Below are 15,714 nucleotides of genomic sequence, written 5' to 3'. Positions count from 1 at the left end.
CTGTTATTGCACGTCACATGAAAGTATTGCACATTGTTGTGACAAAATTATTTACATATATTTGCACATATTACACGTTTGCACATGGGAAAATATTGCACAGATGTATTGCACATTAGTTGTGAGAATTACTGTGTGAACTCATATTATTATTTCTTTTTTGTTGAGTTGTTCACTGCGATTGTGGCTCTTGCATAGAAGCCATTCCTCAGTCTGTTGGTACTGGCCTTCAGTGTTCTGAACTGTCCACCAGATGGCAGCAGGTCAAAAAGTGAGTGTCCACGGGCGGGTTGTGTCCTTAAGTATCACCTGGGCCTTCCCCAGGCAGCAGGAGTTGTACAGTTCCTGTAAAGAGGGGACGAGGCAGCCGATGATCCTCTGGGCTGTGGTGACGACCCTTTGGAGCGCCTTGTGTATCCTCCTAAGTTGTTCACTGCTGTTAGTTAATTGTCGTTCACATGGTTATATTTTAACTACATATTTTTATTGTTTCTTATGGCCCTTAATAGCATGTAAGCACCCAGAAAAAACTATAAGCAGGGCCACATAGAATGTGCATGCAATGGACCACATATCAAGAGTGTGTAGTTAGTTCCAAGGAAAATAAAGAGCTTCTGCAATTCCATGGAAAGCAACTCTGGCAGAGCAATGCAGAGTATGCCCTGGCATTCAAACCACAATTGATTGGTAATAAGGGGTCTGAATTCACCACCGCGGGCTGACTTCTGTTCTGGGCTCTCGAACATGAGTCAAAGCCAACGCTGTCTTCAGTTTGTCTGAAACCTGTAGAGACATATTTGGAAAGTGCTTCTGTGTAGACCTTTGAGAGACAGTAATTTCTTTGATAGCATTTGGGTTTTCCTTGCATTTCTTATTTCTGTTTCGAATGCTTCTTTCTGGTGTCTTTCCTTCCTGTGTTTTCCCTCCACTGATTGTGTAATTGGTCTCTCCTTGTGTACTCCGCCCTCAGTATCACCTGTGCCTCATTAGTCAGTGTTTCTATATATACTCCTGCCTTTCCCCTTTGTCCTCTGGCAGTTGCACTTCTCTCACAATTGCGTTTTAATGGCATAACAGTATTTGCCCTAAAAAGCAATGTTTTTCAATTTAAATGGATTTTAGTGGAAGACTGAATCAAATAATAGACACAGACATGTTAAATTGTAAACTCAAGCTTTTTTAATGTCAGGAAAAAATGCATTTAATTGCAACAGCAGAAAAAGAAAGAAATTATCCCTGGCCAAAACTGAACAGACCCAGGGGTTTTAAGTACATTAAGCATTTTTTATTTTTTTTTTCCGGAACAGTGTGGACTTTAAATGGTTAAAAAAAAAACAAAAAAAAAAACAACAGTTTGGGCTGCCGACTTGTCCGTCTTGTCCATACTCGGACCGGGGCGGCGGCGGTTTCTGTTCTCACTGCATCATGCTTTGCATTTAGATGGCACTGTAGGGTTAAAGTGCCTCGGTGGTATGCAAGCTTTTTTTTTCAAAGCTTCCATCAGGTAGACTTTTTTTGTTTGTTTGTTTGTTTCAATGAAATTTGTCTTCCATCAGTCCGAGCAACGTGCTTTCATCTAATTCCTCAGTGTGCATCAGTGTAATCGGTATACCAGGAAATCATGCACTGACAAAAGTTAGGACAGAGATTAGGAATTATCTTCACACTTAGGCAAGTTTTTTTGGATTGTTAACTTGGAAGCTAACAAACTATGCTTTTCAGGAGTTTTATTTATCAGTAAAACTGATTCAGAATGTGATTGTTTTAGCACTGCATCTGAGGACAGATCATTTCTTTGCATTGCTTTAAATCACATACATTTGCGACAAAAGACTCATATTCACAATATGTTCAGATGTAATGGGTTGGTTATCCACATGAACAGGAATCTGTTATCTTAGACTCCTTTCTCTGCAGGGCCTTCCGGAGGACCTCTCGGAGACTCTCCTTGTTGTTTAAGATGTTGTAGGTGGTGAGGTCCACCAGAGCGTCATACTCCTCTGCTGTGTAGGTCATGTTGGTGGTCCTGTATGGAGATTTTTTGCTGCGCACGTCCACCTTCCCAGCTTGAATCTCCTCACTGGTCACTCGTTTCACACCTGGAAAGTCACAAGTTAATGACAAAGTTTCATCGATTGTGCAGTTTACGGATGAGAAAAGCATACACACATAACACAAATGTACTGATGTGAAAGTGGAGGGTCATGTGGAAACCCACATTTTGGCAAAGCTTAAAATGACAAGAAGGTTTGCTTTGAGTATGGAGGCAGATGACTTTGAGGACACCACGATGTCAGGGGTGACTAAGATTTGCATGAATTTTTAAGATTTTGGGTGTTGTTGGGTTGTTATGGTTATGTGGAAGTTGGGGACATCGCCCAAGGACCGGCATCCTAGGGTATCGGTTTTACAAAAATAATGCAGGAGAAACCTTATGTCATGGATGTAGAGGGGACGATTTGAACGCAATTCTCAAAGAGCGATGTGTATTCTGTTCTGGTGGTGAAACTGAGGACCATCTCTTTGACCTGGCATTGAAAGTGTAAGCTTTATAGAAGTATGTCCAGTCAGTCGAGTTCATCCAGTATTTTTTAGACTTGAAGAAGGGTTATCAATATGTCTCCAGGGGTATCTTATGTGGAGCATAATGAAGGGCACCAAGACCAATAAGTTCTCTACCACATTGTCAGAAGTAAGTCATTGTCCCATGTCACCAGTTTTTGGTTATGATATTCACGGATTACCCCAACCCAAAATCATAATATGGAAGGATTACATATTACATCAGATTTGAGAATGAGTCAGGATCACCCCGAAAGAGAAGAAGGTTGTAGAACTTGAACTAAAAGGGGCTAGGGTTATTAAGGGTGTGTTCAAAACTGCAGCTTGGTTCATTTGATCTGGACCAAAAAATTTTACCGCAGTGTATTAATTGTGCACTGTGTCGCAATTTGGCTGCACATGGTTTTTAACAAGAACTGACAAGCAGATACAGAGAATACAAGAACAGATGCCAGTCTAGTTACATCTGGCTGATGTAGGGTAAAGTCCCAGCACCTAATGTGCAGAAACTTACCAGGACTTTTGTAGTCTCTGTATGTCACGTTGACGAGTGGGAAATGAATCACTATGGGGGCCTTGGGATTCTCCTTATCCTCCAAAATGTAGACCTCTTTTCGAGGCTCCTTTTCCAGACTTTTATAGTCGGCATTGGGGAAGGGGATGTTGCAGTCTTTGCAGTATGCAGCTGTGTCCTCTATGACCTGTTGGATTAAAATCACATACAGCCATGAGGAAAAAGTACGTCCAGATGAAACTGTTTGAAAAACTCAACCAGGAAAAGCAGGTTTTTCATTCATCTATGCAACAAAAATGTAAACGCCCTAGTCGCCCTCGGACAAATTAGATTTGATCTTCCCGAGGTTTACTCCATCTGGTTCTCTAGTTGAAGGCATGGCCTTATTTGAACTGAGAGTTTAAGGTCACAGTGTTTGAAAGTATTTTATCAGATTATGGCATCATACCAATAAATATTTAAACTGCCTAAAGGTAATCTCTGCCATTAAAGAAACATTTAGGACTCAACTTACAACTTTAGAAACATTAGTGTATCTCTTGCTGCTTACTCTAAAGATGTGCTCATCCCACGAGCAGCTGAGACATATGATGACGTCCACGTCTCTCTCTGGACGCAGCACCGGTGGACAGCCGATGTTGATGGCGTGGCCAGAATCGACCAGGCGCAGAGTGGTGTCTCCGGGGGTCAGCTGGTTTGGGAAGGCATCCGGGTGAGAGCCTGTGCAGAAAAGAGAGAGGGAACATTGTGCAGGGGGTGAGGATATCATATGGTTCTTAAGCTCAAGCACTGTCTTGACATCCTCCCAAATCAAATTCAAAAAGATCCAAAGGAAGCACTAATGCAAAACAACAATTTAACAGGAAGTAATGTGGAGAACGACTGAGGCCTATCATGCAATAATACCAAACTCCACATTCCCTGTTTCAACTACTTTGGACACCTGTGATCTAGTTATTCCTTCGCTTTTGTTTCTAATCAAAAGAAAATCTCTGTATTGTTCTCACGCTTTATTGGGGCCTACCTTTGCCAGCCTTGAAGTAGCAGTTCTCATGGTAGTTCCAGCACAGGAAGAAACCTTGCATGAAGTTGTACACCTCTGCAAGGATTGGACGACTCTTTAGGTACTCAGTCCACCCACTGAACATGCCCCCCGGGTTGATGATCTTTGTGTGAGGAGATGTCGAGTCAGGTTCTACGAGGAGAACAGAGCATGTGGTGAGCGATGTATACACTGGACTTGACATGGTGGGAGTAGTGTCCCAGCGCAGTGTCAAAATAAAGGAGCTGCACCTGTGGTCTTGTCATCTTGTTCAGAGCTGGCGCTCCAAGGTCCTACAAGAACCTCCCACAGCTGGGTTATGCTTGCTGAACAGGCGCTGCTCCATATTCCTGAGAACGTTGAAATAAAAGTATATCATTACCTCAGATTGTTTTTTTCCTACTGGACTGAGATTCATCGGAAAATTAACCGGGGTAGTGGTCATGTTCTCACCCATCAGGAAAGGGAGGCGGAGTTCTGGCAGTTTCTTGATCTTACGACCGAGGAAGAACTGACTACCGAAGTCCTCAGTTTGGACAAAAGCCCCATATTTTTGGAAACCCACCTCGTAGGGGGTAAACTCACACCACTCTGTCAACAGGATCAGTTGAAAAGAGGAAAAAGGTAAATTATTCAATCACAATTTTCAGTCAGGGTCCAGTCGTGGTGGGGTTTATGAACATTCTGGATCCACACTACCACATCTTGGTAAGTGGTGAGACTGATTGATTCAGTCAAGCTTAAAGATTTTGTTAACAAATCCAACTTTGAAAGTGCCCTTCATGAAATACCTTTCTAAACTCAATACTACACTGATAATCATCAAATATCGTTCATTTACGCCTACATGAACACTCTAGGATATTTACCTGTTTCTGTTTCACAGTCCTTTAAGTCCTTTACGTTGACAGCAGTGTATATAGGGAGAGGGTTTTGACCTTCATTCACTGTCTTCTGCTGGTCTGACAGGGTACTGGTCAGTTTCTGCATTTCCAAACACATTATTATGATTATTGTCTTGCTCCTTAATTTTACTCTTCAAAACGACTAAAATACTTGGATAACTGACAAGTTGTTACAGGCGGGTGTTCAGCTGCTCACCTTTCCAAAGACAAGTTGCTCGAAGAACAGGCCGAACGTATCAATGTAGGACACGAAGTAGCCCTCCTTGTCTTTTTCTTCCGATTCTGTGCGGTAGTAACTGCGTTTTTCACGAGATATTAAGCTCTTGATGCTCTTGGTGATCTGTGTCCTTACTGCTGAGATGAAGGTGTTGATGTCCTGCTGTGACCAGTAAGCTTCCTGATACAAACTAGACATAGCCCTGTTGACAGTGGAAGATAATACATTGGATTGGATTGGTCATTGGATAATCATTGATCCTTTTCATGTTTGAAAAATGACAAATCTGGGTAAATTAAGGTGTAAGGATCCAGATATTTGTCTGACCAGGTGGATCCAGACACTCCAGTGATGTACGTGACAGCATCCAGGACGCCGAGTTCCTTCAGGCCCCTCAGGCCTCCAAACGTACCCGTCATTGCCCTAGAGCCTCCACCTGAAGCCACCACTGCTACAGTTGGCACCTGGACACAGAGCACAGCAAAGGATGCACATTGTTTTTTCAACCTGCCTTCAACTGGGAATGTACTGAATGGTTAGGGCTCTACCTTGTTGGGTTCTAGTGGAGAGCTGAGGCCGAAAAGCTTCTCAAAAGCCGCTGCCACTACGGCCTTTCTTTTCTTCAGGTACTCTTTCTCTTGTGTCGGGATGTCATAGCCAATGCGAACAGATTGATGTTCCTTCATGCTGTAGATTTGTGAAACAATAAAGTAAATGCAAATAAAAATAATAATGATGATAATATACGCACAGCAAGTCATAGATCCTCAAATCTCACGAAGTAAGAAGTATCTCACCTTTCATGTGTTTCCAGGCCTAAATCCACTGTGTCCTGTGAACAAAAACAAACAAGCATTTTATTAATTTCCTTCCTAAGAAATTTCTCTGTTGGCGCATGAGCTAATAAAGTCTCAGTTTAGGTTTTCTTCCACTGTTTATGCTCTACTTTACTTCTGACCATTGTAATGTCATACCATACATGCAAAGTAGTTGCAAATGAGAACAAGCAACTGTTCGGTTCTTACCTCATCAACAACGAGGGACACCTTGCCTGTATACTTGGCTGGTTTTGGAAGGAGCTTGGTGGAAGCAACAGGATCTACATCCTGAGCGGGCTGACAAACACAAGAGATACTAGGTCATGAAATACAAATTATTTGAGGTATCTCTCAACTTCTTTCATTTGTTCCTTTGGTTTTTTTTTTTACGACGGGGTCATATGGTTTGTGTTGTCTGCCTGTTTGGTGCTGTGCTTGTTCCATGCCTGTAGGGGCTGCTGTTGTCTTCTTGTTGTTTTTAGGCTTCATGTGTGCTTGGGACAAAGATTATTATGGGCTGCGAGTTCATTGAGCGCTGGTTCTTTTTAGGGGCACGGAAGGGGGGGGGGGGGGGGTAAACTTTGTGCTGTGTTCTGGTTTCCCCGAGGCCGGTCGTAACAGTTTCTTCCCTCTTTCTTCTTATATACTGCCCAGCATCCCTGCAATTTATCTTTATTTCTGACTGAAATAAGAACAAACATACAAACAGTTAAAACTCACTGCCAGTTCAAGTTCAGTCGCCAAGTCTCTGTTGATATAGAAACACAGTTTCTGGTCCTCTGAGTCAATTCTCTGGTTTTCTGGATAGGCACCGCATAGTTTCAGCGTGTTCCCTGTAAGACCTGGTGAAATAATGTCATGTTACATCTACTGACCAAGAGAAAACTTCCATTCGTATGACTTGCTTCCATTTAGCAGAGACAACATACAGTTGCTGCTTGGTGGCTTGTCCACTTTGATATCCAAGGCAGAGAATGGGCCACCCTGGGGGACACCAAGACAAAAAGAAAGACAATCATTATGTCCAACCTATTTAAACCAAATCACATCATAATCATCTCTCCAAAGGATGAATAGCGGCTGAGTGTATGAAATAACAACTATTACGCATGAATTAGCAGACATTCATATTTTATTTTTTGATTATTTGCATGGATTAAAGGAGTCGGCCTGCGTTCAGGCTGTTATGGAAATACCAGCTGCAATTTCAATGTTCAAATGTTAACAAATAATCAAACTTCTGAAAAATGTAATATGTGATCAGACGCATGATGATTTATGCCCCCTCAGCTGATCACCTAATGGAAAACAAAGTCATAATACAGCTCCCCACCACCTCTTATTTTCAGTTTCTAAGTGGAAACATCCACATTATCGGACAATACATAGATTAGGGATTTTCTAATGCAACTGTTCATGTCCTCAGTGTTCCTAAATGAGTATTGACAGCTGTGTATTCATATGTAATTGCTATAACCTTACCATGAGGATGCCATTTGTGACATATTCATGAGGCGCCTCTTCACTGCAATAAAAAAACAAACCAAAAAAAGGGTCAAAATCTATATAATCTATATAATATCTCTATAAATAAAATATGTTTGGCAGGATAGAAGATAAATAAATTTTACAAAATGACAAATACATACCTCTGGAGTAGTTCAAACTCTAATTCAAGTTCATCCTTTGTCTGCAAGAAAGTGAGCAAAAGACAACATGTGAGGTACTTCACAAATTCAAGGAATATGTCATGGTCCTTCCACAAAGTTTTTCAAGTAGCTGATGTGAGTCATTTAGTCCTGTGCGGCACATTTTCTGGAATACTGTCAGCAACGAGTCTGGACAATTTTTTAAAAGGTGTCACTCTAATATGGCTGTTGTGTCTTGGAGAATAACCAGAACAGTTCTAATGAAAACCCTGCAATGTCAATGTCGCTTTATTGCGACAAAATACTATTCTGATTCACAAGTTGGGTGTGGGATTTACGCTTCAACAGCCCAACTGTACACACCAACACTTGCCACTTGTACTGGGACTATATTTCTTTGTCCATATATGTTTTATAATATACATATATCTCATATATTATACCTTGGACCTGTCTTCCCCATCTCGTTAACCTAGAAAACACGATTTGTGAAGTTACAGATTGTAACCTCGGTTCTCTGAGTGAAGAGATCTTTCAAGTTTTAAGGACATTTAGGGATGTGTTTTGTTCAGTGGGTCTTTAAATACATCTGTGTCTACGGTGTACATCTGTGGTACGCTAGATGACGAGAAGTGGACTGATCACCAGTTGTCATATTGTCGTTTTCTGTTGTTTTTACCTCGGCATCTAAGGTAAAGACGACGGCCTCCTTCTTCCCAAAAGGGAGGCTTCTGACATCAAAGTGAAATGTTTTAATCAGGTCATCGTAATAGTAGTCGTCATCGTACAGACTGATCTCCAGAATATTCTGAATTAAAAAAGAAAGAGAGGAAAGTTAAGGAAAGTTGGCAGTATTGGGTGCAATAAACCTATAATCATTAAAAAATGTGAACATTGGTTATTGAAAATGTTGCTACCATCCATAATTTGCTTTTTAGCTTCTGGATTTTTATATTTTTACTTTTTCATTTTTCACCATACCCTGTCAAGCCTCATTCATCCAATAGTAACCATCAGTAACACCACAAGAGATGGACTCACTGTCAATTGACTGGCGATCCTGAGAGTAAAAGTTTCATTCCACTCTGGGTTGTTGGTGTTGCTGATAGTTGTTGTTTGCCAGGTACGCGCCACCGCCGTGGGAAGGGAAAGGATGACGTAGCAGTCAGAGTCATTCCCTGAAACAAAAGGACAGGAAAACATTGAAAAGCTTTGCATGCCACCAGCTCTGAATGGCTACTAAACAGGCTTCTTCAAGTTGTAGCTTGGTCCATCTTGTTCTGTTGCTTTGTTCCTCCTTTTTGGGCATGCTAGTAACAAACCATGGGTAAATGTTTTTTATTTAGCACTTTTCTTCACTTATGGTGTATTTAAAATTGGTGATTGGTGGCTTTGTGATGACTTCCAATTAGCAGCATATGAAGGTTAAAAGGACCTAAAACTGAGCCTTGAGGAACACCATAATTTGTTTTATAGGTTTTAGATGAACATTCATCAACGCTTACAATAAATTCTAGTAAGATAAATTGAACATACACCGATCAGCCACAACATTAAAACCACTGACAGGAGAGGTAAACAACATTGACCATCTTGTGACAATTCAGTGTTCTGCTGGGAAACTTTTGGACCTGGCATACATTGGTGTGGATGTTACTTAGACATGTACCACCCGCCTAGACCAGACCAGGCACCCCCGCCCTATAGCAATGACACTGCTTGATGGCAGCAGCCATCCCCAGCAGGATGCAGCCTGACACAGGTATACACACAGAAAAAAATGGGACCCAAAGGCCCCCACTAACATCCTGGTCAACCACATCCACCACAGGACCCCCTCAGAAGGCCCATGTCCATTCTCTGATCAGTCGGAACAGTTTTGTGTGTATATATACAAAACACGTGTTTAAAAAAATAAAATAAAAAATGGTTTTGAAAGTGAAAGCCATTCTTACCCCAGTCATAGCTCTTAGAGAGTTTCGCCCTCACAACGGTGACCTTCAGGATCCAGTAGGAGACCGGTTGCTTCTGCTGAACAAACCAAAACAGGGAATCCAGTTTTTAACTCATCTGGCTCCGTATTCTCCCAAAAAGCACATTTCTCTTTTTTTTCCCCCTGAACTTGTCTGTGCACTCAGAAAGGGCATATAAGAAGGTAGAGGATCATAATTATTTGAAACTGCAAAAGTTTGCCTTTTAAACATCACATACTTTGGCTTGTAATCATCTACATCACCCTCATTAGTTTCCCCTGTGTCTGTCATTCCATCTGCCCCATTTTATATATATATGGTATATGCAGGTTACTTTGCCCCTAAAGCTCTGCCTTTTTTGGATTTTTATCAGCTGTTCTTTTTTTTTCTTCTTCTTTTTTTTTTTTTACTTGAAAACCTGCATCCCATGTCCCACATTTGGGTACTCATGTAAACTGAAACCATTGTGGCTGTATACTAGACTCACTTTCAACACCTGTCTGGCAACGTTAATTTCATAAAGAGATAGAGAGAGGTAGAGATACAGATAGCTGGACTATCAAGGATATGAGGATGGACACTAACAGCACTATCCTTCAGTCCTAAAAGGATCAGTGCACCTAACTATGGAAATGCTTTACTGAGCCTGAGGCTAAGGCTCGGACCATAAATAGGAAAACAGAAACAGCACAAAACACTGAAACTCCAGGAAGCACAGCTTATTCCTGTTGTAAATGTTCTGTCCCTGTTCAGACTGAATCTCAATGGGATGTGTGTTTGAATAAATGACTGTTTAATAGCTGAACATGTTGAAGTGCTCCAGCACACACGCAAATCTTTTAAAACTGCACTTTAATCTCTCTCTGTATTTTGACGTGTGTGGTGTCACTGGTAATGTTACCTCTGTTGCGTTACTTTTGAGGCCACCTTTTGTGTTTTCATCGCTGAAAAGAAAAGAAAGTGATTGCACTTTTAGCTCGAGAGAATACAAATAAGACGAGTAAAGTCACAAAGCAACATGTAACCTACCTGCTGAACAGCCCCAGAACCGTCTCTTTGACTGTAAAGAAGAGGACACAGATTTAATTAGAGGTTGGCTTCTCTGGTTCAAAGTGCAGTTTTTCCACATTTCATTGAATGCTATGCTGCTTTTCAAAACCAAATGAAAAGCACAAAATTAAGTTATTCCCTTGCTACTTGATCTATTTTAGAAAAGCAACATCACCTGTTTCCATCACTCTTGAAGCTGAGCTTGAAGTTTCAAACCTTCTTGGGCTTTTCTTCTTCTTCTTCGTTCAGTCCTGCAAAGTCCTCAACATTTATATTTTCTACACTGTGTTGGGGAGTGGTTTCAGAGGGTATGACCAAAAAAAAAGAGTGAGGCGGACCTGCCTCCACAAGCTCGTCTGATAAGAGGCTGCGGAGCCTCTGCACACCACGGAGAAGCCAGAATCTGCAGAAAATGTTGAGTATTTAGCAGAAATAGAGTTGTTTTAAATCCCACGTATGCTCACACGTACAAGGAATCTGCCTTGGTGTTTGGTGCAATAAACATAAAGTCTAAATCTGACAAAAAAATACATGAAAACCTGGATTGAATTAAAGTAGGAGCTGTTTTAAATAGAAAGGGAAGAAAGTGTTTTAATTACATCAGTTGTCTGTGTTGTCATGTAAATATAATGTGTATTGACTTGCGGGGATGCAGAATAACTTGTTTCTGTGTATGTGTGGTGGTGGTGGTGGTGGTGAGGGCAGACCGCAGTGATAAGGTGCAATTATTCCCACCTGCCTGTCCTGTGATGACACAAGGTCCTGTCAGTACTTGTCGTGCATTAAACGCCATCATTTTAACAGATAACTAATCGCATCCCTTTTCTGGGGAACTGCACCGTCTGGTTTTGTGATATAACATAGGGCAGAACTCGAAGCCAGCTAAAATATGTAGTTCACACATAGCGGTATTGTAAGTGGCAATTCGGAAATATGACTCATTTACAGTAGAGTCCAGGGTAAAGGGGTCGTGGTGAATATCTGTTGTTGGGATCTGAACCTGGTGGTGAGCTATGGAAGCTCACCACGCATAATCAAGTTAACCACATGGCTGCCTTTGTCTTGGAAACAAAGGGAAGCACCAGAACTCTAACTCCCACAATCCTCCAGGTGTGAAAAACTGACCAAGCAGTTCACTGGCTGACAGTGGCATGTGACCTCTGAGGTCATCAGGTCATATAAAATGCGCTGTTTTGCCTTTGTTCTCTCTCTTATTCTCTTATCCTCTTACCCCTACAACTCCACACCTCCACGTGGGATTCCACAAAGACTGGGCAGGCTGACGAGAAGAGTATTGGTCCAAATCAGTTGTGACTCATCAGAGAATGGACATGGGGGTTCTGAGGGTGTCCTGTGGGTGTGAATGGGACATTTGCAGCAACTTCAACACCCTGGCCAGTGAGATTTCCCTTGTGGTGATGGATACTGCAGCTCAGTGTAATTACGTCACAAATAGACGACAACGATGAAGAATGACTTCCTGAATCAGCCTGGTTCTGGTCCATGGAGTGCTATTTGAAGAACTGCACGGATGTTAGGTCTTCAAATAGCAGGTTTGACATCAGGGTGGATATCAATACATAAATCATAACTTAATGCGTGTGAGAAAGACTTCCCTGCTTGTTGCATAATACACAAACCCCTATTCCAATGAAGTTGGAACAGTCCACAGGTGAACAGGTTAAGTGGAAGCAGGTGAGGTTCGTGACTGAGTATAAAAAGGAGCCTCCCCTGAAAGAAAGGATGGGGCGAGGTTTGTGACAGTTTCAGAACAACGTTTCTGAGCGTACAACTGCAGGTCAGTTGTCATTTACGGTCCATAATATCATCAGAAATCTCTGCACCTAAGCGGCAAACCTGAAAACCAACGTTAAATACCCGTGACCTTTGATCTTGATCCCTCACTGCATTCAAAAACTAAATTCTGTGAAGGATGTTACCAGGTGGGCTCAGTTCAGAAAAACGTTGTCAGTCAACACAGTTACACAAGTTAAGACTCAACGCTAAATCTTAACCAGCAAGTACTTGCAGAAGAATGTGATCTGCAACTTTCGGTGGAACTCTTAAATTTCTGCCAATGTCACTCTGTATTTGCATAATAGATAAACAAGAATGCCATCTCCAGCAGGTAAAATCTCTACCAAAGCATGAACCGGCTTGTTCCGAAGCGTGCAAGAGGGAATCAGTCGGCAGCAGAGGTGACTCTTGGTCTTCCTTTCTTGGGTCGGTCCTCATGTGAGCCAGTTTCGGTAACGCTTCATGGTCTTTGCAACTGCACTCGGGGACACATTCAAAGGAAAAATGCGTTGCTCATCTGTTGTTCAATCTCGTCTCTTGAGATCAGTTTGAGCTTCTCATATTCGTATCATCTCATATTTGTTTGGGGTACCCAAATTTATGCACATGCCTATTTTTGTTTAAATACACATAAAAATGTTTCTGTTGGACCAGTGAAAATGATTTCACTACTGAGATGTTTCTGTCTCCATAAGGTATAACAAATGTTAAAATAAAGTTGCTGCTTCAAAAGCTCAGCAAGTGACAAACTGATGCAATGGTTTTCCTCAGAGGTGCCCAAACTTTTTCATACAACTGTATGAGAACAAATTGAGAATGTAATTTAAAGATTATCTTTAGTAATTAAAACTAAAAACACTCAATACTCAATATTGAAAAGTTTAACACCTTTATTTGGGTAACACCATTCAGGTAGCAGCATTTACACTTTTAAAAATTAAAATAAAATACAAATATAAAATGTAAATAAGATACAAAAATAAATTAAATAGAAAAAAATAAAAATTCAGTCATCATCTACTCACCCCCTTGCGGTTAAGAAGCCAGGTGTAGTTTAATCCTCAAAACCTAAAACTCAAAATTTCTTCAGTAATCACAGACAAAACTGAATAAAAGTATCCCCCCAAAAAAGCTTAAGAATCCTTCTTTAGAACCATCAACAGGTTACTTAGCTCATTCATTTGGTCGCACAAAGCTCCCAGGTTAAGCAGAAAACTCCTCCAGAACAACAGAAAGGAAGGTGGGCTAAACTTCCCAAATATGGAGCTGTATTATCTTGCAGCACAGGCATACTACATCAAGCAAATAATTAATGGATCAGATGAAAGTTGGATAAACATAGAGAACCACCAATTGGTGGCAGGCAACTGGTTTTTAGCTCTCTTCTCTAAGAAAAAAACTAAATATGCAGGCTTTGTCATAAACAATACATTGAAAGTATGGAGGGATTTAAAAGATACTTTAGGAGTTCATATTAGTGTCCCTAGGACAACTCATCTTTGGAATAACCCGGCCATCACAATCCAAAATACGAAAATAAATTGGAATTCATGGATAAACGGAGGAGTAATGACCATCTCGGATATCATTTTTCAGAATGAAGTTATGCCATTCAAGCAACTTAAAAACAACTTTAATTTAACTGATAACGAAATATTCCGATATTTACAGTTAAAAAATCTGATTACAGAACAATTTGTCTTGAAATACGCTACAGAATTGTCACCCATTGAAAAAATACTCTTAAATGCAGCAGAAAAAAAAGAATTTAATAGGTAAAGTATATACCTTACTGATAAAAGCCCAAACTAAAAATTATTCCTTGCAGAAAATATATGATAGATGGAATAAGGATCTTCATCATTCAGATACAAACGCATGCTGGAAAGAATGTTTACATTTAACTAATGCTGTCACTACCAATGAAAATCTCCGCCTTATACAATATAAGCTGATGACCAGGATATATTACACTAAGTCCAAAATACATAAATTTGACTCCTCTTCCTCCACCCTCTGTGTGAAGTGCTGCTCTCAGGAAGACACCATTATACATGCGTTCTGGGAATGTGTGAAGATTCAAAAGATCTGGATGGAAATTCAAAATTGGTTAACAAATAACTGCAGCATGTATCTTAAATTAACCGCATCAGAATGTCTCTTGCAGAAAACCGATCATCTGAAATACCCAATGGGATGGCAGGTGATGTTCTCCTCCTTAGTTCTTAAAAAACTCATTTTAAAACATTGGAAGGACACACAGGCCCCGACCTTACAAGAATGGAGGGGACTGATGAGATATTACTTAAACATAGAAAAAGCAATGCATGAAGACAGAAATAAAAAGCAGCAGTTTAATAAAATATGGCAGGAAATCTATAAAGCTTTATGAAAAGCACAAGTAAAGAAAACTGATGAGCTGGCTTTGATGGGGAACCTTCTGTGTTTTGTGTTTGTGAGTGTGGATGTGGATGTTTAGTTTATGTCCTGTCTTTGTTAGGTGTGTGTGGGGGGGGGGGGGGGTATTGGGGTAGTTGGAGGGTATGTGGATATGGGTGTAGATGTATGTTATCTGTAGCCTATATAGGTGTGGAAGCCTATGTATCGTGTAACTGTGTGATATTGTTGTAATTGAGATTATGATGGCAAAGAACTAATATTCTGTTTGATATGTATATTGGGACTCCAATGTAGAGTACACTCCAATGTAATCTCTGAAAAGTAAATTAAAAAAAAAAAAACAATTATAAAAAAAAAAAAAAAGCTTAAGAATCCTCCAAGCAGCGGGATGCAGAATTGTTTTTTTGGGATACTTTTATTCGGTTTTGTTTGGAAAAATTACGTAGTTAAAAAACTACACCTGACTTCTCAGCAAGGAGGTGAGTAGATGATGACTGGATTTTCATTTTTGGTGAACTATTCTTTTAAGTAAAACAGAAATAAATTTACAGAATTGGAACCGTGGCGTTTACACCCAGAGATCTGTTTAGAACGGTGTGAAAGCTTTGTTTATGGAACTGGAATACGCACCATGTGAACTGCGGTGCATTCTATAAAGCAATCCGACCTAAATACAGAAAATGAACACTTCCAGATTGTAAACAATGAACACACTGAGCAGCACTGCTGAGGTACGTGTAACAGTCACACTTGGATTTGGATCAAGCACATGAAACTATGTGAAAAG

General features: G+C 40.6%; 1 protein-coding gene across 1 annotated transcript; it reads right to left on the bottom strand.

Annotated features, from left to right (window-relative positions):
- Positions 1–1,178: 1,178 nt before the first annotated feature.
- LOC311509089 (cytosolic phospholipase A2 beta-like) lies at positions 1,179–11,084 on the bottom strand. The gene is made up of 22 exons (XM_084574140.1): positions 10,906–11,084; positions 10,710–10,740; positions 10,582–10,624; positions 9,663–9,738; positions 8,749–8,885; positions 8,387–8,515; positions 7,708–7,748; positions 7,541–7,583; positions 6,988–7,042; positions 6,779–6,900; positions 6,266–6,355; positions 6,038–6,072; positions 5,789–5,927; positions 5,568–5,704; positions 5,220–5,442; positions 4,988–5,102; positions 4,572–4,709; positions 4,370–4,468; positions 4,101–4,271; positions 3,627–3,796; positions 3,077–3,263; positions 1,179–2,099 (listed from the first exon to the last, which is right to left on the bottom strand). The coding sequence occupies exons 1-22, from the start codon at positions 10,913–10,915 to the stop codon at positions 1,870–1,872; spliced, it is 2,421 nt and encodes an 806-aa protein (XP_084430266.1). The 5' UTR covers positions 10,916–11,084; the 3' UTR covers positions 1,179–1,869.
- Positions 11,085–15,714: the final 4,630 nt, after the last annotated feature.

This window comes from Chelon labrosus, assembly GCF_963514085.1.
Source record: "Chelon labrosus genome assembly, chromosome: 24".
NCBI classification, from domain to species: Eukaryota; Metazoa; Chordata; class Actinopteri; order Mugiliformes; family Mugilidae; genus Chelon; species Chelon labrosus.
Note: the sequence above shows the minus strand (reverse complement) of the source record. Positions and strands in the feature narration are given on the sequence as shown.

Coding starts and splice junctions, on each gene's coding strand:
- LOC311509089 (XM_084574140.1), bottom strand. Junction 5,103..5,219: donor AGCAACTTGTCTTTGGAAAG/GTGAGCAGCTGA, acceptor TTGGAAATGCAG/AAACTGACCAGTACCCTGTC. Junction 4,272..4,369: donor ACAAGATGACAAGACCACAG/GTGCAGCTCCTT, acceptor TTCTCCTCGTAG/AACCTGACTCGACATCTCCT.